The sequence below is a fragment of the Ascaphus truei genome, chromosome 9 (genome assembly GCF_040206685.1).
Source record: "Ascaphus truei isolate aAscTru1 chromosome 9, aAscTru1.hap1, whole genome shotgun sequence".
Lineage (NCBI taxonomy): Eukaryota > Metazoa > Chordata > Amphibia > Anura > Ascaphidae > Ascaphus > Ascaphus truei.
In genome coordinates, this window is record NC_134491.1 from 44,123,770 (window position 1) to 44,148,285 (window position 24,516).

Genomic DNA, 24,516 nt, shown 5'->3' on the forward strand with positions numbered 1-24,516 from the left:
CAGATGCCACGGGGATATCGGTGCCAGGAGGGGAACCGTCTGCCGCCAGGAACCACCACCCGGTCAAGGTAAGTGACCCAACCGTCTCCCACCCATGCACTGTCACCCAGTTACCCACCATCTCCCACCCACTGTCACCCAGTCAAAGTCAACCACCCACCCAGTCACCCACTCACCCACCCAGTCACCCACACACCCACCCAGTCACCCAAACACCCACCCAGTCACCCACACACCCACCCAGTCACCCACACCCACCCACCCACTTTCACCCAGTCAGTCAGTCACCCACTCACTCATCCTGTCAGTCACCCACTCACTCATCCTGTCAGTCACCCACTCAGTCAGTCAGTCACCCACTCAGTCAGTCAGTCAGTCACCCACTCAGTCAGTCAGTCACCCACTCAGTCAGTCAGTCACCCACTCAGTCAGTCAGTCACCCACTCAGTCAGTCAGTCACCCACTCAGTCAGTCAGTCACCCACTCAGTCAGTCAGTCACCCACTCAGTCAGTCAGTCACCCACTCAGTCAGTCAGTCACCCACTCACTCAGTCAGTCACCCACTCACTCAGTCACCCCACCCACTCACTCAGTCAACCTACTCACCCACCCACAGTCACCCACCCATTCAGTCACCCACTCACCCACCCATTCAGTCAGTCACCCAAAACCACCCACCCATTCAGTCAGTCACCGACCCCACTCACCCAGTCACCGAACCCAGTAACTGACCCACCCAGTCACCGAACCCAGTCACTGACCCACCCAGTCACCGAACCCAGTCACTGACCCACCCAGTCACTGAACCCAGTCACCGAACCCAGTCACCGACCCACCAAGTCACCGAACCCAGTCACCGACCCAGAAAGTCACCCAGTCACCAACCCACCCACCGACCCAAAGTCACCCACCCACCCACTGACCCAAAGTCAACTGACCCAAAGTCACCCACCCACCGACCCAAAGTCACCCACTGACCCAAAGTCACCCACCCACTGACCCAAAGTCACCCACCCACCCACCGACCCCAAGTCACCCACCCACCGACCCCAAGTCACCCACCCACCCACCGACCCCAAGTCACCCACCCACCGACCCAAAGTCACCCACCCACCGACCCAAAATCACCCACCCACCGACCCAAAGTCACCCACCGACCCAAAGTCACCCACCCACCGACCCAAAGTCACCCACCCACCGACCCAAAGTCACCCACCCACCGACCCAAAGTCACCCACCCACCCAAAGTCACCCACTGACCCAAAGTCACCCACCCAAAGTCACCCACCCACCGACCCAAAGTCACCCACTCACCCACTGACCAAAAGTCACCCACCCACCCAAAGTCAAACCGACCCAAAGTCACCCACCCAGTCACCGAACCACCCACCGAATCAGTAAAGTGTCACCCACCCACTCAGTCACCCATCCACCCACACAGTCACCCACACACTCAGTCAACTCAGTCACCCATCTAGCTGTCAAAGGGGGGGGGAAGCCCAACCCTGTCACCCGCCCCCCCCAAAATTACATCCCGGGCAACGCCGGGTATATCAGCTAGTATATATATATATATGTATATATATATATATATATATATATATATATATATATAAAACACACGCGCGCACACACCTGGTGTAGATTCTTGCATAGAACACATACAGTTGCTATTCAAACAATGAAACCTGATTCTTTTTGACCTATAATTCACCATATTAAACACTCTAAACCTTGCTCTCTAATATTTGCACTTCCATGTATTATTTCTTTCTCTGTATGTCTCCCAACATACCAGTTAGATTGTAAGCTCACTAGGGCAGGCACTTTTATCTCCACCGTGTTTTTTTTTTGTTTTTATTTGTATTACTCTTCCTTATATTATGTCTTCTATATTATCACTGTAAAGCTTGGATGGCTGGCACAATATAATTAAAAGTACAATATATTTGTAGACTCTTCAGGTCATTAATCTCTTGGGACCATATTGTTCTTTGTACAATTCTCCATATAAAAGCAGTGGCCATGTACAAAATATTCTAACCATTTATGTTATTTATTTATAAAATGTGTTGCCAGGAAGTGAGAGTTACCTCTCGTTTTCACGTATGTCCTGGGCACAGAGTTATGATGACAAATCATGATTACAAATACATAGTTACATAAGGGAGCAGGGTATACATTATATACAAGACATTGCATGCACGGGTAAAGATAATATATATTATAGGCAGTGGTCGACAAATCACCAAAAAATCTGCTCGCCACCTAGTACCACACGTGTGCTGTTTGGGCCATTAGGAGCTCGCCACGATGTTAAATCCACTCGCCCGGGGCGTGCAAATGTATAGGTTTGTCGAACACTGATTATAGGCATATGTAACAGATACAGACAGGGCTGCCAACAGAAATCGTGAGGCCCAGGACAAACATTTTAAGCAGGTCCCCCTTTCCCCCCCGTGTTGGCGGTATTGCAAGCCGCCCCCCATTTCACACCTCATGAGCCCCCTCTCTGCTAGATTGTGACGCACCTTGAACATTTGCTGCTCGCTTCCAGTTGAAGTTACAGTAGCAAGTGCTAAAAAGGGGCAAACTGTTTATCTTTCCCAAGGCAGAAAGTGGAATTGCTCTTCTGAGTGTCTCGCTCCTCTGGAATGAATAGAACAGAACTGGCCTTTCACAACAGCGTTCACTGCAGAATAAGTTCCCTTTGTAGAAGTAAGAAGCCTCTCTGCCCTACTGTGACCTGGGACCAGCCATACTGATTCATGGAGACATTGATGGTCAGCACAGCCCTGTCTTGTGAGCCTGGCTTCTGCCGGCTTCCTGTGTCCTGCGTGCAGTTATGTTTGCATAAATGTGGGGACACGCACTGCTCCATTAAGGGGAACTTTAACATATTAACATCAAGCTGTTTTAGTTTTTATCTAATGAGAACTGGAAAGGCATATCTCCACAGAGCTCCTGTTTATACACCACAAAGACAGTATGCAGAAATGTACAGTACATTTAATTGTCATGTGGGGTTCCTACCTTTTAACCACTTACACCTCTTTATTGTTTTCTGCTTGCCATCTCACCTTTAACCTTTTCTTCATCAGGAGGACACACGGCACAGTGCAAGCAATACGTTTCAGGTTCCTCAGGTATGGAGAGGGCCTGTATAATACCTGATACCTACGCTCTGGATAAATGTTATAAATAAAAAAGAATTGGAAAAAAAGATTCAGCATTGGCTGTTTTGGGAGGTTGATTTCTCCTTTTCTTTCTGTTTTGTAAAACATTTTTGAAACTACACGTTGATGTGCGGAATCTTCATGGGCTAGCACAGGAGCGGCCAACTCCAGTCCTCAAGGGCCACCAACAGGCCAGGTTTTCAGGATATCCCTGCTTCAGCACAGGTGGTGCAGTCGAAGACTGATCCACCGATTGAGCCACCTGTGCTGAAGCAGGGATATCCTGCAAATCTGGCCTGTTGGTGGCCCTTGGGGACCGGAGTCGACCAACCCGTGGCTAGCATCTCAAAGTCTGTGACAGATTCTCTCCGGGCTCCTGGGGGGCGAGTGCAGGGAATAGCACATGTTGTAGCCACATATCTGATGAGCGTTCGCTATAAGCGCACAATGCAGTGTTCGGGGCCATGGGATGGTTGTGGTACAAGTATTCTAGGCCGTATGACTAAAGAGTTAGTATGAGTCATCTTTTCATGTGTTTTCATGCAAACCTACTTGGAAAAACGTCTCTGTGAGCTGTATTCTTCTAATATGCTCATATACCTAAATAGCCACAGAAGGGTTTAGTTAACAGTGATTGATTTTCTTCCCTTCAGTGATATAAACCATCTTGAGCCATGATTCAGAAATCTTGAAATGCCATATATTTTAGCATGCAGCTCACTACATAATACACAACGTACATTTGCCTTTTGTTTAACTTTGTAAGGCCGCATTTATAGCGACCGCCACGCGACCGATGACGTCACCTGTCGCCACTGGCGAAAGTTGCACTTAGGTTTGGAGCGACGTCGTTGGCGACAAGGCCAGTGACGTCACGAAGGGGGCGGGCAGAGTGCAGTAGCGACTCTGTGATTGGTGTAGAGACAGTCACATGTGGCGACAGTCTCTCCCAAAATCAAATTGCAATGGCTTAAAAAAATGTCACTCCGTCGCCGTCACGCTTACTATAAGCGCATGCAACAGATCCAATGTATTTGTTTTGGCGCGACGGCACCGTCGCCGGGCACTATAAGCGCAGCCTAATGATAACAAAGATATGTTATACATATACACGTTCATATATATGGGACATAACCGAGAGTTTTTATGCCATTATATAATTTATCTTCAGAAGTGCCTGCAGAATTCAAAGTCACTGTGGGCAAGATAAGGTGACATTTGTTAAAGTTAACCCCTTCCATTGATGTTAATATAGCAGGCTGTCCCCGTTTCCTAAGGCTCCTGTAATGTCCGGTCATTTCTGGGCTGGTTTTACGGATGGCGCCTTCCGAGTAGTTTAACGCTCTGTCCCTTGCTGCTATTGGTTGGGGCTCAGAACGTTCAGTCAGTGGGTGTGGCCACAGGAGAACAATGGATGAGACGGGAAACTTGTGACTTAATACAATACATTATTTTTTAACCCTTTAATGCAACCAATGGGTTTGTCATTATTTTATATAGTTCTGCAGTAGTGCAGTGAATAGAGATGAATAACTCCCCCACACAGTTTGCCATTCTCTTTGTTTTCATTCTTGGTACAGAGAGAGGGATAAAATGACTTCAACCTGGTCTGACAACTTCAAAGATCAGTATCTTTGCAGCCTTGTTTTAAGATGCATCCCCGCCCCCCTTCCTAGATCTCATTGCCAGAATTTTACAAACATGTTAACTTCCCAGCAACATGGCAAGTCCATGTGCTGGGAGCACGCGTGTCTGGCCGTGCACAAGACACTGACGTTTGCACATTAGCGTTTCATAGACTGTAACTATCTCTGCATTATTCTCAAACGTGCTCAATCAGAAATGTACAAGAAGATTACTGTGTAGTGTTGAGAGGATACATTGTTAAAGTGGCTGAAACATTCCGCTGCTGAGATTAGAAGGACTCTTTATCCACTCCTTAGTCACTTGTTGCCTTGGAGACAAATGTAATCCAGGTTTTTTTCCCTCTTTTGATTGGCGCTGTTGTTGAGTCTCGCTATTGGATGAGTATCTGGAGCAGCACGCCAACTGTCATAAGATGGAAATTAATCACCACAAAAGTGTCCTAAACTCTATTGATTTTCTTTCCTGATTACAGTGTGTTTAGAAGCAGGCGCAGAGGGGAATGTTCGGAAAGTGTTAGTTCCAGTGAGATCATGAGGAAAAGCATTTCGAAATGCACTTTACAGGCAAGGATGTAATGCAGTAAATCAGGTTACCAGAATATATTCTTCCAGTTACTTTCCAGCCTGATCAGTTTATCAGATGTTCCTTTTATTCCCACAATGCGTTGCTGGCCTTCTGGAACTCAGGGGGTTAATAGGACATTTTCACTTCGGTACGTGCTCAGTCATTTTTTATTCTTTTAACCTTTTTTATGAGCATTTCAGGCCAACTTAACCAAGCAGTCTTCTGCCCATTCAAATCGTCAGACTGTGCGTCTTCCAACGCTTGGAACGTACCTTGTTGCTGAAGGCTGTTTAGTAAATATTTTATATATATATTTTTAGACGTTTTTATCATTTTGGGCATTTGATATTGAAAACATTTCCCACATCGCTGAATAGTTTGTGCGAACTTACTGATGTTATTGGTGATGGGAGGTTAAACGGCACAGATGCAGCCATCTTTATACTAACTCTGCAAATAGCACATTAGTAGCAGAATATGGTGCAGCATATTGTATGCTTTCCACCCCCCTCCCCCCAACGCTGCTTCACATTCTGAATGTGCAGAGATTCACCTACTGCAGCGAGGCTGCGTTTAAAGCCGTTAAAAGATGTGGAGGTCAGAGTTCTATTAGGCTGATCTTCTGTTCTGGGAAGGTAAATATTTACAATAAAACTTATCAAAGTGACTTCTGTCCTCCAGGTCATATAGAGCCTGCAGCCACCGCGGCAATCAATAACCTGATCCACTAGCTCTCATATTGGGACTTGTGGGTGCACTTGTCGTATACAAAATGTACAAGCTAGTAAAAAAAAAAATATATATATATAATGGAGATATTACCAGATTAGAGTCCAGTAATGAGGAGACAGCACACCAGGAATGATATTCAAAATGATTCTGTATTGTAGAAAAATACAGGCACCCCAGCCAACGTTTCGGTCTGCAGAGAGTGACCTTCTTCAAGGCTAGTCGCTCTCTGCAGACTGAAACATTGGCTGGGGTGCCTGTATTTTTCTACAATACAGAATCATTTTGAATATCATTCCTGGTGTGCTGTCTCCTCATTGCTGGACTCCAATCTGGTAATATCTCCATTATTCTTACCTATGGGATTAGCATCAGGATTTTTCATTAATACAGGGTGCTGGTTGTTGCTTTGCATTATATATATGACACAAACACAGCGTAGAGGAGAGACTTGCAACCACAGTACCTGGAAGATTATTGTGGGGGACTTTCATCCAGCAGTGGATCAACAAGGGCTGAAGTGTGTATATGTATGTATGTATGTATGTATGTGTGTGTGCACACTTCTAATATTGTATGCATGTACTGTATATCCTTGTGTACTATATATGTTATCTTTGTAGGTATTCATAGCTGTGCATGTGTAATAGTCGTTATGAACTTTAAAAAAAGACCCTCTTTATATTACCTCCTCTTCCTGTAATCTCTTCCACAGCTTTGAACCCTTTGCTGTGAACGTGGAATGAAAGTTGCGTTTTGGCGCTGGGGTTAGAACTGCAGCCTCACACAGCGGGAAGTCCTGTCTCTCTGCACAGCGCAATTACCGGGGCTTTCGGTTTAACAAATCACGATTCCACTCCTGGCCTAAATAGTTGTTCATTTTCACCCAAACAAAATAAGGCAAAACCACTTGATAAACGAATTTCCCTTTGTGTGATAGCGATGCTGATGTGCTGCAGTAAGAGAGTTTAAGTGCCTTGTTTTCTGAGCTTGGTTCTGAAACCTCGGCATATTTCGGCTTTGTTTTTTCTGACTGTGACGCGTCTCCAGTGCATCTTTCTATACTTTGCACTGTTTCTGCCCCCGTGGCAGCGGGAATGTTACAGTGCTAACTGTTATTTGTTTGTTTGTTGTGTTACAGTTGCATTCTACATCGGACTTTCAGTACAGTGAGAGCACTCGCTCATGTAACCTCTTGTGTACTGTTTGTTTCAATAATATAGGAGAACCTTTATAAGTTTAGGCCTGACATGAGAAACTCAGGGAGGTGCTGTATGACAGATATTTAGGGGCTCACATCTACAGTAACTGAGGGAAGAAGGCGGCAATCATCCCAAACGTGCAGTGATTTCTCGGCCACTGAATTTAAGAGCAGCAGTCTGCGATCCTGCTGGTTTAGGGGCAATTTGACCTGGACCTAAAGTGAGCAAATTCTGTTTTATGCCATTTTCACCGTATTTGGAACTCCTCACAGACAAAGAATATAAGGGAAGCCTCTCATGGTCTTGCCAGGTGGCTGGAAGCATAACAAATATAAATATATATATATATATATATATATATCATCTTTATTGTTCATCTATAAACATAGAAACTGATGGCACATGAGCACGCGTTGGCGCTGTATTTTCCTGGCCGCTCTGAAGCGCCAGGCCTCGTGTAGGTGAGACGCCACCATTACATTTTATACGGGTCATTTTTGAGCTTGGAAACAGAAAGATAGTATTGGATATCCGTAAATTTGGCGGAAAGTTACGGGAGAAGGAGTGATGTGTTTCAGCTGTAACATAGTGCAGTAATGTGTAATATCATCTGCTTGAAAGGGTGAGAAAGGCTCACCAGTGTTGCAACTTCTGTTCAGCCGATACGATAGATAATAATGTAATATATAACTGCGTTCCTAAAGGCTTTTAAAAGAAAATAACACATTGGTAGAAATCTATGGTAAGAAAAGTATTGGTTTTTGTGATATCCCAGTAGATATTAATTTGTATTTTCCCAAACTTTTGTGCGAGAAACCAAAAATTTGTATTCAGAGACCAAACCTCTGTTAAGTTCACGTTCTGATCTCTAATAGAACATTTCCACGTGATCTTTTCAACGCTTTCATTCCCCTCTGCCGCAGAATAAATGTTGGCATTTTCTTTTCATGTTATGTCCAGGATGCAAAGAAAGATTGTGGGGATTTGAAATGCCCAACTGACTGTGCTGCTCTGTATGGCCGCGCTTATAGTGCCGCCAACGTGACTGATGACGTCGCCGTTGCCATTGCGAAAGTTGTAATCAGATTTGGAGACGTCGCTGGCTACAAGGGGAGTGACGTCAGCAATGGGGAAGGCAAAGGGGCTATGTGATTGGCTTATAGGCAGCTACATGGGAAGACCATCTCTGCAAAATCAAATTCTAGTGACTACAAAGATTTTGGTAGCGCCGTCGCGCCCACTATAAGCACACGCGACGGCATCAATACAATTGTTTTGAAGCGACGTCACGTCGCCGACACTATAAGCGCAGCCTAAGAGTTCAAATTAAATTACTCACGTAGTGTGTGTGTGTGTGTGTGTGTGTGTGTATATATATATATATATGTGTGTGTACACACACACACACGTATGTAGATATATCTCATTAGTATCTCTTGACCTTGTGGGGGAAAGAGGTTAGCCCCTGAAATCTCGTCAAAGGACATTAGATAGTCTCATTACATGTTATCCTAATCATAAAAGCTTTGGAAGTTTAATTGCAGAGTAACTGAGTACTTTTATTTGGACTAATAATTGATATTATAAGACACGCTTTGCTTGACCTGAGGAAGAGACGAGAGTTAGCGTGTCTTATATCTATTATTAGTCAAAATAAGAAAGGTATCCCCTAATACTGAAGTACTCAGTTACTCTGCACTATCGTTACTGGACTAACACGGCTATTTCTACTTAATTTATGAAGTATAATTGAAAAGTGCTGTAACGCACACTGGTAACTTCTTGATAATACCAACATAGAAAGGAATGGTAGATAACAATTATTTTGACCCATCTAACCTGCCAGTCTTCCCCTAATGCTACAGAATCAGAATCTCGGTTATAAGGCGATTCTTCTCCTATCCTACATCCGGTCCCCTTGTGTCTATCCTACATCCGGTCCCCTTGTGTCTATCCTACATCCGGTCCCCTTGTGTCTATCCTACATAAGGTCCCCTTGTGTCTAACCTACATCCGGTCCCCTTGTGTCTATCTTACAGTACATCCGGTCCCCTTGTGTCTATCCTACAGTACATCCGGTCCCCTTGTGTCTATCCTACATCCGGTCCCCTTGTGTCTATCCTACAGTACATCCGGTCCCCTTGTGTCTATCCTACATCCGGTCCCCTTGTGTCTATTCTACATCCGGTCCCCTTGTGTCTATCCTACATCCGGTCCCCTTGTGTCTATCCTACATCCGGTCCCCTTGTGTCTATCCTACATCAGGTCCCCTTGTGTCTATCCTACATCCGGTCCCCTTGTGTCTATCCTACATCCGGTCCCCTTGTGTCTATCCTACAGTACATCCGGTCCCCTTGTGTCTATCCTACAGTACATCCGGTCCCCTTGTGTCTATCCTACATCCGGTCCCCTTGTGTCTATCCTACATCCGGCCCCCTTGTGTCTATCCTACATCCGGTCCCCTTGTGTCTATCCTACATCCGGTCCCCTTGTGTCTATCCTACATCCGGTCCCCTTGTGTCTATCCTACATCCGGTCCCCTTGTGTCTATCCTACATCAGGTCCCCTTGTGTCTATCCTACATCCGGTCCCCTTGTGTCTATCCTACATCCGGTCCCCTTGTGTCTATCCTACATCCGGTCCCCTTGTGTCTATCCTACATCCGGTCCCCTTGTGTCTATCCTACAGTACATCCGATCCCCTTGTGTCTATCCTACATCCGGTCCCCTTGTGTCTATCCTACATCCGGCCCCCTTGTGTCTATCCTACATCCGGTCCCCTTGTGTCTGTCCTACATCCGGTCCCCTTGTGTCTATCCTACATCCGGTCCCCTTGTGTCTATCCTACATCCGGTCCCCTTGTGTCTATCCTACATCAGGTCCTCTTGTGTCTATCCTACATCCGGTCCCCTTGTGTCTATCCTACATCCGGTCCCCTTGTGTCTATCCTACATCCGGCCCCCTTGTGTCTATCCTACATCCGGTCCCCTTGTGTCTATCCTACATCCGGCCCCCTTGTGTCTATCCTACATCCGGCCCCCTTGTGTCTATCCTACATCCGGTCCCCTTGTGTCTATCCTGGGGGTTCTTGAATTCTTTGACTTGCTCATACAATTTGCGCTGGAAGGAGACCCCCTTGTCTCTCACCCCCCCCAGTGTTTCTTTATCTCTGATGTTCAAACATTCGCCCCTCCTCATTACCCTCCTTTTTTTGTTGTTGGTTTTTTACATTTTGAGGTTTTGACATTTATATAAAATGTTAGATGTAAATCGTCCATTAATTGAAGTAGATGCTACTGTATCATTGACATGTCACCTAAAGGTGGAACTGTTCCACTAGCAACAAGCTATCAACAGTGCAACTATTCTACTTTCTAATCAGTGTACGTACTCCACCTACAGAACAATAGATGTTCTGTACATTGTGACACCTTTTAGGAGGCTTCATAGATGAAATAATAGTGTGTGTAGAGCAGGGGTGGGCAACTCCCAGTCCTCAAGGGCCACCAACAGGCCAGGTTTTCAGGATATCCCTGCTTCAGCACAAATGGACTGGAGTTGGCCATCCCTGCAGTAGAATCTTATGTTATACAGTTACACCAAAATCCAAAAGTTGGAGCTGCCCACCCCTGGTTTAGAGCTTTCTGAAACCTTGTCCGTTACAGATAAATCTAACTATTGGTGTAATGTTTGTACCTGGAAATGAGTGGAACAAACGCTGCCTATATATCCGTGTCCTTGTTTGAGTAACCGTGTTTTCCCTCCTTTCTCTCCTTGCAGAGCATCGGGAAAGGATCTCTCTGGTGCATAGATCCGGAATATCGACAAAACCTAATACAGGCCTTGAAAAAGACCCCCTATCACCCTTATTGCCATGTCTTCAACACACCTCCCACCTCTCCTCAAGCATATCAAAGGTAAGGAAATATTTCAGCCTTTTTTCTATCACATATCCACGCAAGAGAATCAGCTGACCACGGCGTATAAGTATAATAGTGCCAAGTATACCAAGTAGCCGACATTCTAGCTTGTAAGCACCTTGGGGCAGGCACCTCTTTCCCATTGTCTCTGTTTGTCTTAACATATAAGTACTCTTTTGTCTCGTCCCTCACATTTTCTACTGCGCTGTGGAATATGTTGGTGCCATGCAGTCTCTGCCCAAATAGAATACACTGTGACGTAGTGTACAGACGAGACATTCTGCCTTATTTTCATGCTTCTAATGCATTTTCTTTAACGTTTTGACTTTAACCCTTTGCTGCTGCCGCAGAGGACTGCAATGCCTGGCTCTCTTCCCCAGGACAGGGAGGAAAGAGGTTGGCCAGTACCATGCAGTCCCCTCTGGCAGCACAGGGGTTAAAAAGAGAGTACATGGTCTTCACAAAATGCAGGGGTGGCCAACTCCAGTCCTCAAGGGCCACCAACAGGTCAGGTTTTAAGGATATCCCTGTTTCAGCACAGGTGGCTGAATCAGTGGCTCAGCGACTGCACCAGCCTGTGCTGAAGTAGGGATATCCTGAAAAGCTGACCTGTGGGGGGGTCTTGAGGACTGGAGTTGGCCACCTTGATGTAGATAGTAAGGGGAGAAAGGCACCACCTGCCCCTGCACCTTCAATACCGTGGGATAAACCTTACCTATCCCTGGGACTGGTAACACGTTTCCAGCTGAAACCTCGGGTACCTTTTTGTAGTTACTTTTCATGAACTGCCGATCAAAAGGAAAAAATATCAGTTTCAGGGCAAAATCCCGAGGAGCCGTGTACAAAGAGCGAAAAATGAGTGTACAAGCCGTGTACAAAGAGTGAAGTCACCGGCACTCCTTTTAGAGGAAAAACCCATGGACTCGAGCAGAATCGCGGCCCCTTCACTGCACTGGACGTCGCCTGTGCTTTGGAAGCTCCGTGTGTTGGAGACTATAGATTTGTATCGTCCGGTCTCCATGTAACCAGCTCTCTCTAACGATAAAACCTGTTTTGTTATGGTTACGCTCGGTTTGTTTGTGCATTTGCTTTGCTCTCGTCTTCTTGAGTCCACAGGGCAGGCAATGGATAAAGGCAGGGTGTAATTATTGGTCTTTGTAATGAATTAGGTGTGTTTATTTGGCCATTGTAAAGATTGAACTCTTCTCAAACACGATCAGCCAGGGCAGGATAATTAGGTTGCAGTAATAGGAAGTTATCAATGAGCTGTTTCACCCATATCATTAATATTCCGCATCTTTATGGCTTGTTATACAGTGGCCGTGCGCACGCGCGGCACTTATAATTGGCTGAGGTTAGTCAGCCCTTCTTTACAAGGGACGCACACGGCAGTGAGCGTGCATCCGGCCGACAGCGAGGAAGACGGGGAATACAATGATGTTGCGCTGAAACGTGTGTGTGTGTGTGTGTGTGTGTGTGTGTGTCTGCACAATGTTAATAAATATTTTATTTTTATTGATGTGTTTTTTTTTTTCAAATAAATTACATACACACATACATACAGTCATACACTCGCACACAGTTTACACACAAAACGTGTGCACGCGCCTTCGCACAGGTGCGCGCATACGGCCGCACACAGTATATAACCGCACAGTACATTCTGAGTTGATGGCCATGTTTTCGTCAGCAGCATATAACCTACCTGTAACCTTAATACAACGGTGACTTATCTGCACCCTGACGCTGTGCGTCTATTACAGACTTCATGGGTTCATAACAATATTTTATTGCTTTGGAATGACATGGCTGTAGTTTTGCAAGTCTCATATTTGTTCTGCAAAGGGAAGCGCAATGTGATCGTTTCGAGGAACATTTAATGAAGTTCCTGTACGTCTCCGTTGAGAAGCATTTCATCACATGCCTAGACAATCAATCTTCAGTGAGAGATTGGGAGGAACAGCTGGGCTTTAGGGGAACACTGCTGTAAGTCTGCCCTTGCTAGGCGATTAGCGTGATGGTAACCATAGTAACTAGAGCGTCGCTATAGCAACACATAGCTGAGACAGGTGCAGTTGCATCACGAGGCTGTTTGTTGCCTGGCAAAAGGACAGGCCATTAGCACGTATAACTACACCGTTACCTTGGCAACAAATAACCCCCACACTGTGACTACAGTTGGCTCCAAGCCTCGTCTTGGGAGATGTGGTACCTGCTTCGGTCTCTCTTTGTGAAAATCAGCAGAGGCATGAATTATGTGAGATGACAACGTGAGGTCAGATAGCTTCAGGAGCAAACCTCAGAATAGAGTTTACCAGAAAGCCGGAGACAAACTGCACAGAAGGCTGAAAAGCCAGCGGAAACCCCATTTGTCCATTCCTTTGTAGCTTTTAGGACACCGAAGATGGTAACACTTTTACAGTAGTGCATCTCCTGTATGACCCCACGCCTGCCCCATAAAACGTGAACCTTTCACTTCCTCGCCTGTTCATTTGTCAAAGCGATTACCGCTGGAAAATGATGGCATAATTTGGAAGGTACGGTCATCGTTCAAAAAATGCCCAGATACATTTCCCCTCCAGCACTAAGAAACCCAGTGGCTTTATTCAGATAATGTGTTCTTCATCTGGGGGATAAGGAGGAAATATTAACATGTGCTTGTTCGGTTACTCCGAGCGCAGCGTGGAAGAGGAATGACATATTTTAATCAAATGTTTTCTCCCCGGAATTCTTTGCTCTGTGATTTATATTACTAGAAGGGGTATTTGTAAGACATTTAGATGGGAAAAAAACGCTTTTCGGTTTTCAAGTGAAATGTTTTGTTTATGATTCTAAGTTAGAAATAATTACTTGAGACGTAATCTGTGGGAAGTGTCTTTAAAGCTGCAGTTCAGTCTTTTTTTTTTTTTTACTTCAATAGTTTTATGTGTGCAATCTCTAATTACCTAAAGAACTGTATAGCTGCAGGTCAATTCGTTCTCCATGTATTGATAGGTCGAAATTTGGTGACATAATTAGTGAAGGGATCTGTTTATATTCTGCTTGTCTGTCAGTGGAAGCTCATGAATATTCATGAGCACTCCTGCCCTGACATGTGCTAGAGGGAGGGCAGGGCTGACAAAGGGGTGTGCCAGGGCTTGTGACAGGACATGAAGGGGCAGTGCCTTAGCAAATGGCTGTTAAAATAGAATACAAGAAAATTGGTCTTTCAAAGTTGTTTTTTTAAAAACAGAAAATGCTAAAAGTATTTTTTCTTACTACAGAACTGATTTATTAAAAAAAAAACACATGCAGGATATTGACTGAACTGCAGCTTTAAGGAAAGTAATTTTTCTGGCATTGTTTATGTTGTTTTGCTTAGAAAAGTTGTTGGTGAGGCAATGCGATTTTGTTACAATGCTGCACATGCTAATAATCGGACAGTAAAAGAGAATACCTAAAGAGTTTTTGTTACAAAATATTCGTCTGATCTAGATAGAAACTCTTGCATCTGGTTGATAATGTTGCATGATAGTGTAGATCTCCATACATCTCTGGCACTTCTATAACTCATTATTTCTGTACTAAGAGGTTACATTGAGGCCATTTCTTCTACGACCCTTGAATTGTAAAGCAGGCACACTGGGGTTGTGTTATCATTCTTCATGGCAATCATTGCTTTGTTGGCATGGTAGGGATATTTTGCTGAACTCTTACGGACTAACCGTGTGTATATCTGAAATGAAGAGAGGCTCAATGATATAATTAATGAAGTTCTATAAACAGGACATCACATACTTGCTTCCCAAACCTTTATCTAACGTGAGGATATTTAAAAGCCCACATTGCCCATATGTATGTCGCCCACAGCGCTTCATTGTACGGTTATAGGTTGGGAGAAGAACGGCGCCCGCGTGATGTTTACGTTATTGGATTTCATTGTAGGGCTGTGTGGATTTAGGCCTACACTTGCCAGGCTGTTTTAGACTTGTAAACATATTATACAGTTCTAGTAGCCGTATTAGTCATGGAGAACGGTGGTCTAACGAGAGTTATTTATAGCTGCAAGAGCGTGTTTAAAGAGCTCAGGTCTCTTCTTCATACGTGTTCATGTGTACATGTACACACATGAATTGTTTTCAAAAGCTACTTTACACCTGTGAAAATATATTTTCTTGGTCTATTCTAGGTTATTCCGTCCTTCGAAGAATCAAAAACAAACGTCCAAACTGAAAGAGAACGCGGTGTCGCCGAGTTCTTGCACTTTTTTGGGATTTCAATAAATTTGGCTATGTGGGATAGTACCATTACCTCTTCCACAACGGAGAGGCCTTACATCAGGGGCGGCCAACTCCAGTCCTTGAGGTGCACCAACAGGTCAGCTTTTCAGGATATCCCTGCTTCAGCACAGGTGGCTCAGTCATTGCTGAAGCAGGGATATCCTGGGAACCTGATGGTGGCCCTTGAGGACTGGAGTTGCCCACCCCGGCCTTAATTGTAGTGCAACATCCTACAGAAGGAAGAGGTTAATGAAACGCTTAAATTAGTGGCTTTGTCGTTATCTCACATCTTTTTGATTTTGTTTAAATCTGCAGGAAAGCTCCCTGAAGATCTAATGGCCTCTTTGTATTGTAATGGCCTCTTTGTATTGTAATGGCCTCTTTCGTTAGTTGTTGTTCAAACACTGATGCTCAAGGTAAAAATAGCTGTTTTTATTGAAGAATCCGCGAATGTGTCCGCTCATTGCAAACACAGCGGCTTCTCCGAGCTCCTGCAGAGGTAGGAAACCTCACCTAAGGATTCTTCTGTTATAGTCCTTAATGCGGAGGAGGGCAGACAATGAGATGTATAAACACGCGGCTCCATTGCACTTCCTAATGCAGGAATTTTGATGGCTCTAATGTTTATTGTGAAACTGGAGGTGTCATTTGCTGAGCAGTATGATGGTACTTTCAGCTGCTTTTTGCTACAATGTCCTCCAGTGTAAAATAGAAGCCGATAATGCTCCGTTTGATAGCCATAAAAAAAAGGGATGGTGTCAAATACAAACATTCTTACTCATGTAGTTGAGGCTGTACACCAGTGTTTTTCAACAGGGGTTCCCCAGGCATCCCTAAAGGGTTCCCGGCCATTTTCAGGTCATTTGAACATTGTACCAAATACAGAAGAATTTACAATGCATCAGATCTCAGACGTGCTATTAGAGAGGGTTGGGGTTCCTTACAATGCATCTGATCTCAGACATGCTATTAGAGAGGGTCGGGGTTCCTTACAATGCATCTAATCTCAGACACGCTATTAGAGAGGGTCGGGGTTCCTTACAATGCATCTGATCTCAGACACGCTATTAGAGAGGATCGGGGTTCCTTACAATGCATCTGATCTCAGATGCGCTATTAGAGAGGGTTGGGGTTCCTTACAATGCATCTGATCTCAGACGCGCTATTAGAGAGGGTTGGGGTTCCTTACAATGCATCTGATCTCAGACGCGCTATTAGAGAGGGTTGGGGTTATTTACAATGCATCTGATCTCAGACGCGCTTTCAGAGAGGGTTGGGGTTCCTTACAATGCATCTGATCTCAGACGCGCTATTAGAGAGGGTTGGGGTTCCTTATAAAAGTGGTTAAGTTGCGTTGAAATAAGCAGATAATTAACATTTTCTGTGGGCACAGCCATCTCCGCCTTAACAGCGGCGTTTAGTTTTGAGATAACTGGATTACACTTCTGTGTTTACTTTTTATTATTTGAAATATTGGATCAAAAAAAAAGTTTTTAAATGGTTTTGAGTCTCAAGAAAAACTGAATGAGGAACGTCAGAACTACCAAACGTACCTTTTAGCTGCCTGACAGGGCTTGCAAGCTGCCTCTGGCAGTGAAAGGGTTAATCTGAACGGGGGGGGGGGCATGAACTTGACATTCTAGAGACTAATTAGCATTTTACACAGACCCTTCCACAGGACCTTTCCACTGAACCTCTACCAGTAAAGTGGTTAAGGTTCACATATTTTCCAGGCAAAAACCGAGAGATCTTGGATTGCAGCATCCGACACAGCCAAGAAGTTGGTCCGGTGTCTTAGGCCACGCTTATAGCGACGGCGACATCGCCCGAAAACAAGTACATTGCCGCCGTCGCCGCTTATAGTGCGCGTGACGGCGATGGAGCGCCGTCGTGGAAACTGGAAGCCGGCAAAAATTTGATTTTTCAAGGTCTGTCACGTCACGTGACTGCCCTTGAACAAATCAAATTGCCGGAATCCCGCGACCCCGCCGCCCGGCGAAACATAACTTGCGACGGTGACGGGTGACGTCACCCACCGTGTCGCCGTCGCCAACGACTGCACTAGAGGCACGCCCTTAGTCGGCTCCTGATTTACTACAAGCGAGTCTAGATGTAACCCCAAAGCTAATTCCAGCTGACGAAAATCTTACATTTCTCAATAAGTGTTCCAGAATTCTGCTGTGTAAGTCCGTATTAAATAACTTTTCCTCTGAAAGGGAAGTTAATGATGAATTCTGTAGACAACATTTTCGTTCAATTCTTCCGCTAGATAAAAAATACTGGAAATACAAATATAGGATAAATATCTGTAGTTTTGAATTTAACATGAGTTGAACTCGAGGGCCGTATGTCTTTTTTTCAACTTCATCTACTATGTAACTGTGTAAGTCTGTAAGCGCCTACAATTCAGAACCCTTTTCCCATACAGCAGCGAAGTGTTAAAGATTCACTGCAGGATAGCTAGGATTTTGAGGATAAACAAATGAATGGAAAATGGATTTAATACATGGCATGTGTCCACTGACTCTGCAATTCAGTGTGCATGTAAAGGGCGTGTTACTATTTATGTATTGCTCTGTTTACATGGCGGTATAATAGGAGCACCAGGCCATACCAAGGCGGACTCTCAAGCACACAAACAAATAGAAAAGGAAGTACAGAAATGGCAGCAAGAGCTGGCAGCAATTAGTGCTCCGATTACTGAAAGAGGATTGCAATTTCAGGGCTAAAAGAACGGGCAACGGGCAAACGGATTTGAAATGAGATTATAGAATTAAAATGCTCCTTGCTTTTGTTCCACGTATAATGCAATGATTTTGCTCAAGTGAGTGAAACAATCCAGTTTGGGAATGGAAGTACCAGATCGGTGTCCTGTGGCTCGTTCACAACGCCCACCTCTGGCTGAAGATGACAGGAATTCATTAAATGCATTGTTGGCAAATAAACCAGAGGGAAATGTTTGGGGGAAATGTACCATAAAACAGATATTGCAATCCTTTTCCCCCTCTAGTTTGTACTGTAGTATATCTGCCTCTGTTAGATTTTTGAGGTTATAATGTGTGTGTTTTGGTGGCAAACGATAGAAGCTAAAAAACAAATCTTCTTTTTAAGCAAACGTGTGTTCAGAAATGTGTATTTTTTCTGAATGCATTGCACACCAATAAGTATATTTGGAATAAGTGTTATTTTGGTGCTGTATTGTTTGTTGAGATAAAAGTGCATCATATTTTCCCTGTCATCCGTGTTTGAGATGTGTACAAGGCCTTACTGATCAGATCGTGCGTATGTATGTACGTACGTGCGTGCGTGCGTTTCCACTCGGTTGCAAGACGCCGTTTATTATAACCGCCTCTGAGTTGGCAATGTCAGCCTGTTTGCAACTACAGAGGCTTGTCAGGCCTTAGTCTGGTACCCAGAGTAGGACTAGGCCGGGGAAGTAGGGATGTCCTGAAAACCTGTCCTGTTGGAGGCCCTTGAGGACTGGAGTTGGCCTTCCCTTGACTAGGCTCACCAACTTTCAAAGGTGGGACGCTGGGAGACTTCTCATTATTGATGAAATCTGCTGTGAAAACCGTATCTGGGACCGACAAGCCGGTGGCATGGGACAAGAAAACAATTTGCATGCAGTCATCACTTTGGGATATATGTATGTATGTATACACACATACATATGCATAGTGGATATGGCAAAACATTGATGTGCAGATGCAAAATCAACACATTTTTGTCATTGTGAAAATTTATAGAAAGTCACAGTAATTGCCAAATTCTCCGAAATAGCGGCCACTGACCATCCATTTCAGGGAGAGGCCATTGTGAAAGGTGACGATTTTCACTGTACGTTATGCAACATTTGGCAAATTTCAGTAACCGTGAAAAAAGTAAACCTTGTGAATTGTGAATATTAAAAGCCACGATGTACTGAAGTTTGTGAAACAAAAATGACAAGTTTGTACGCCGGTAAACATCCCCTATTCCATGTGAAGACATTCAGCTCCAAGAAAATAAACGGAGCTAAATCCTTCTACAGCACGGGGAAGACATTTTCCAAGGAGAAGAAACAGGGAACCCGGAGAGCAGACCCGGGGCGCTGCCTTCCTCTCTCGGTTACGTGCGTGTCCTTCCTCTGTATATTTCCAGTGCACACTGTTACTAAACTCGTACAAAAGCCGAGCGCGACCGTTTCCCGGTCAGGAAGGCGACACGAGTTGGGGGAAGTCTCACTAAGTTGGAAACGGGAAGGAATCTGCGTCCCAGCCGTGTAACGGTGTATCCCAACGGATCGCGTGGCCTGAGAAGTGGCGGAGAACCCACTGCAGGGGCGGCCAACTACAGTCCTCAAGGGCCACAAGCAGGTCTGGTATTGGGGATATTCCTGCTTCAGCACAGGTGGCTCAGTCAATGAGTGAGCCACTGATTAAGCCACCAGTGGGTGGCCCGTGAGGACTGGAGTTGGCCACCCCTCCACTAGTGAATGCCCATCTTCTTTTTCACAAGCTGGCATGCAGTGAAACACGGCAAATCCATGTATGTTAGAATACCCCCGTCCCCCTTAACCTGTTCAATGCCCCATTATATAGCTACCATGTCTGGAGGTTTAGGGGTACATGAGGGGCTTTCTGCTCTTCTCTATGGAGATGGCGTTCTGATCTCCTGCGGAGCAGAGAGCGCAATCTGACCGGAAGTCCGTCGCACTTTGGTACCATGTCCTGTGCGGCAATCAAAGGGTTAAAGCACCAACACTGTCCTTATCAAAGCGCGTATTTAACCCCCGGTGCAGGTATAAAAAATAAAAAAAGAGAGAGAGGGGGGGGGGAGAGAACATCCTAAAAATAAGGAGCAGCGCTGATTGCTGCTTTAACCCTTTCACTGCTGGAGGGTCCAGCAGCGCATTGCAGTGCAATATAGTGACATACAGAGCAATACATGGGAAAGTTCCAATCCCTTGTGTTCCTATAAACACAGCTACCACAGTACCACTTATTCTGCTTACAACCGATCCTGCAGCTCCCTGTCTTCCCCGCCCCCCTCCTCTCCCCCACCCCCGCCCCCTTTCTCTCCCCCACCCCCGCCCCCCTCCACTCCCCCACCCCCTCAGGCTTAGTTGAAGGGGAAAAAAAGGATCAGTCACCCTTTATATGCCAGAGTTGCCGGTATCCATAGAGATGCATACCACCATTATAACATGATGCAAAACATGTGTCTGAGGAGCACAAACGGAGGCCATCACACCCACCGGAGGCGCCACACACCCACCAACAGCCCCCCACACCCACCAACGGCCCCCCACACCCACCAACGGCCCCCCACACCAAACAGAGGCATGGCAGCCCTGCAGCTGAAGGACCCCAGGGATACTGCAGCACCAGCAACAAACTGCTCCAAAATACATTCTATCCAACATGCACTGACCTGACCTCCTTCTGCGGAGTTCACATTACAAAATGTAATGTGGTGTGTGTATATACATATAACATGTGTGTGTGATAATATATACACACACACACACACACACGCACACACACCCAACCAACGAGTTCCATATTTTAAATGTTTGTGGCGTCTCTCTCCAGAGCATTGAATATGGCACTTTTAAGACAATAATATAACATTGTGGGTGCTATATAGATAAATACATCCATACATCCATACATTTACATTCAGGGACCAGTTCAATCAGCGGTGCGTTGCTGAGCGTGTTTCCAGGCGTGTTACGCTCGGGTTAGGGCCAGCGGATACATGTTACACAATCTCCTCTTTCATGTCTGCGTATGTGTTTATTTTCCGGGGGAAATGTCGGTGTATTGCAATCAGATTGTTTTCTAGTTATTAAAATGTTTTATGAACAAAAATGACATGACGTTGTTTTAAGGATGTAGACTTTAAATTACAATTGTTCACTTTTATTTAAATTGGGAAAATGTGTTACATATATTTATCCCAGATGTGCTTAAATAGATGTGCCGTTCGATTTAGTCTAACCAACTGCACCTGGATAGAGCCGTGTAACATATATGTAGCAACTGGCATATTACACTGACTGAAAGTGCCGTGTGTGTAATGTTTTCAGGTTTGCGGCCTGTTGGATTACTTCCCACAGACGCGACGTTTCTGACACTCGTAGCTTCCTGCGTTTTTATTGAGCCCGTTGCGGTTGGCAGGCGACTTATTTCCAGACTTTGCTTGTGCTAAATGACACTGGATATCTTTCGATTTCAAAATTCTACAAAGTTTGTCTTTATTTCCCGTATGAATTTGGGGTCACTGGATTATCTAACGGCTATTCGGAGAGGTCAGTGAGCGGGGGAATAGATTATTGTGCAAAATATTCCTTGCAAACATATACTGTGAAACGAAGCAATTCTCCTGGCATTATAATCGTGTGTGTACACAGGACAAAACGTGTTCTGAATCCGTAGGCCCTGATCACTGCAACATTGTAGCTGGCTCTGCAGTGTTTTGTCCGCGAGCCGGGTTTGGAAGCAGCGTTCATTGTTGGGCTGTTTGGGGTTTGTATTTGAGCACCAAACTTGAAGAGCTATCCAATGTTTTTTAAAATCGGATGCAAATGTTAAAATTGATGGCGAGGGCATTACATGTGTCAGCGGAGAGCAGCTCTGCCACGGAGGGGTTAATCCAGGGGTGGGCAACTCCAGTCTTCAAGGGCCACCAACGGGCCAGGTTTTCAGGATATCCCTGCTTCAGCACAAGTGGCTCAGTCTTCGAAGACTGAGACACCTGTGTTGAAGCAGAGACTGATTGAGCCAACTGTGCTGAAGCAGGGATATCCTGAAAACCTGACCTGTTGGTGGCCATTGAGGGCTGGAATGGCCCACCCCTGAGTCAATTACCATTGGCTAATAAATTCTAGTTGAAAATCAAACTAAAATCTGTTATTTTGGAAGGACCAAAAAGGGCCTCATTTACTAAACAGCGCTGACGACACCATAACAAAGTCTTTATCAGATGCTACAGTTTGTCGTTTTTTTTACTCTGCTTTCTTGGACATTTCTTTTGCACCGTCGGGTTAGCCATGTTTGCGTTTCCAATAATTGGCTAATCCCAATAAATGCGTTTCTAAACTTTCATCCCATTTGTAACCGAGTCCCTCTCGTGCGCCCCAAGTGTGGGTGATGGGAAACCTCGCTGTCCCTCTCGTGCGTCCCAAGTGTGGGGGATGGGAAACCTCTGTCCCTATCGTGCGCCCCAAGTGTGGGTGATGGGAAACCTCGCTGTCCCTCTCGTGCGCCCCAAGTGTGGGTGATGGGAAACCTCGCTGTCCCCATCGTGCGCCCCAAGTGTGGGTGATGGGAAACCTCGCTGTCCCCATCGTGCGTCCCAAGTGTGGGTGATGGGAAACCTCGCTGTCCCTCTCGTGCGCCCCAAGTGTGGGTGATGGGAAACCTCGCTGTCCCTCTCGTGCGCCCCAAGTGTGGGGGATGGGAAACCTCGCTGTCCCCATCGTGCGTCCCAAGTGTGGGTGATGGGAAACCTCGCTGTCCCTCTCGTGCGCCCCAAGTGTGGGTGATGGGAAACCTCGCTGTCCCTCTCGTGCGTCCCAAGTGTGGGTGATGGGAAACCTCGCTGTCCCCATCGTGCGCCCCAAGTGTGGGTGATGGGAAACCTCGCTGTCCCTCTCGTGCGTCCCAAGTGTGGGTGATGGGAAACCTCGCTGTCCCCATCGTGCGCCCCAAGTGTGGGTGATGGGAAACCTCGCTGTCCCTCTCGTGCGTCCCAAGTGTGGGTGATGGGAAACCTCGCTGTCCCCATCGTGCGTCCCAAGTGTGGGTGATGGGAAACCTCGCTGTCCCTCTCGTGCGCCCCAAGTGTGGGTGATGGGAAACCTCGCTGTCCCTCTCGTGCGCCCCAAGTGTGGGTGATGGGAAACCTCGCTGTCCCTCTCGTGCGCCCCAAGTGAGGGGGATGGGAAACCTCGCTGTCCCTCTCGTGCGCCCCAAGTGTGGGTGATGGGAAACCTCGCTGTCCCTCTCGTGCGCCCCAAGTGTGGGTGATGGGAAACCTCGCTGTCCCTCTCGTGCGCCCCAAGTGTGGGTGATGGGAAACCTTGCTGTCCCCATCGTGCGCCCCAAGTGTGGGTGATGGGAAACCTCGCTGTCCCTCTCGTGCGTCCCAAGTGTGGGTGATGGGAAACCTCGCTGTCCCCATCGTGCGTCCCAAGTGTGGGTGATGGGAAACCTCGCTGTCCCTCTCGTGCGCCCCAAGTGAGGGGGATGGGAAACCTCGCTGTCCCTCTCGTGCGCCCCAAGTGAGGGGGATGGGAAACCTTGCCCTTGCTGCCCCCATCGTGCGCCCCAAGTGTGGGTGATGGGAAACCTCGCTGTCCCTTTAAAATTATTTTCATTCAAAGCTCAAGATTTCCCAGAAGACATTTGTAATAATATTTCTGGCAAATTAAAAGATGAAGTCGTACCTTTTACCCTAAAAGAATATCCTCTCTTAATTCCAAAGTAGAATTCCTCTCTGTGCAATCCCTCCTGAGTTTGTGTTGGATTGTCCTGATTAATTCAATCTAAAGTTGCTTATAATATATGGTTATAAAATATATGTATATATTGAAATTATTTTAACTTTTGAAACCCAATTTTAGAATGAGGTTTTTATTGTCTTGAAAATAGATTCAATATATTTTAAACAGTTGTGGAACAAATTGTAGAAGCGGTGTTGTTCTGAAATGTCTTCTTCAGTGGGACTGACACTTCACAATGCGTTCTGTGCACAAAAAGAACGCGATGAATAGCCCGTGGACGCCAGCACATCGGTGTGTAGTAATCCCCTGTCATTAGAATTCTTTCTGCTACGTTGCAGGTTACATGTGAAGAAATGCTCTCAAATATTCACCTTCAAAAGAATGTCTTCCCAGAATATAATTGGCCCCAAGCGTTTGTGTGTTTGGGACGGGGCATTGTTGACTGTCGCTAGGCAGCAGAATTGTGATATTATCTCCCGCTAAGCTGCGGGCGGCGGTTCTACAAACCATTCCTTTTGTTTTGACAATAGTG

General features: G+C 45.7%; 1 protein-coding gene across 3 annotated transcripts in view; it reads left to right on the plus strand.

Moving 5' to 3' along the window:
* Window positions 1–24,516, plus strand: part of FOXN3 (forkhead box N3) — a 188,321-nt gene that overhangs the window by 97,643 nt on the left and 66,162 nt on the right. For all 3 annotated transcript variants that reach the window (XM_075614573.1, XM_075614575.1, XM_075614574.1), the window contains exon 3: window positions 11,098–11,234. In XM_075614573.1, the coding sequence (XP_075470688.1) occupies window positions 11,098–11,234 (137 nt within the window). The remainder of the gene's footprint in view (window positions 1–11,097; window positions 11,235–24,516) is intronic.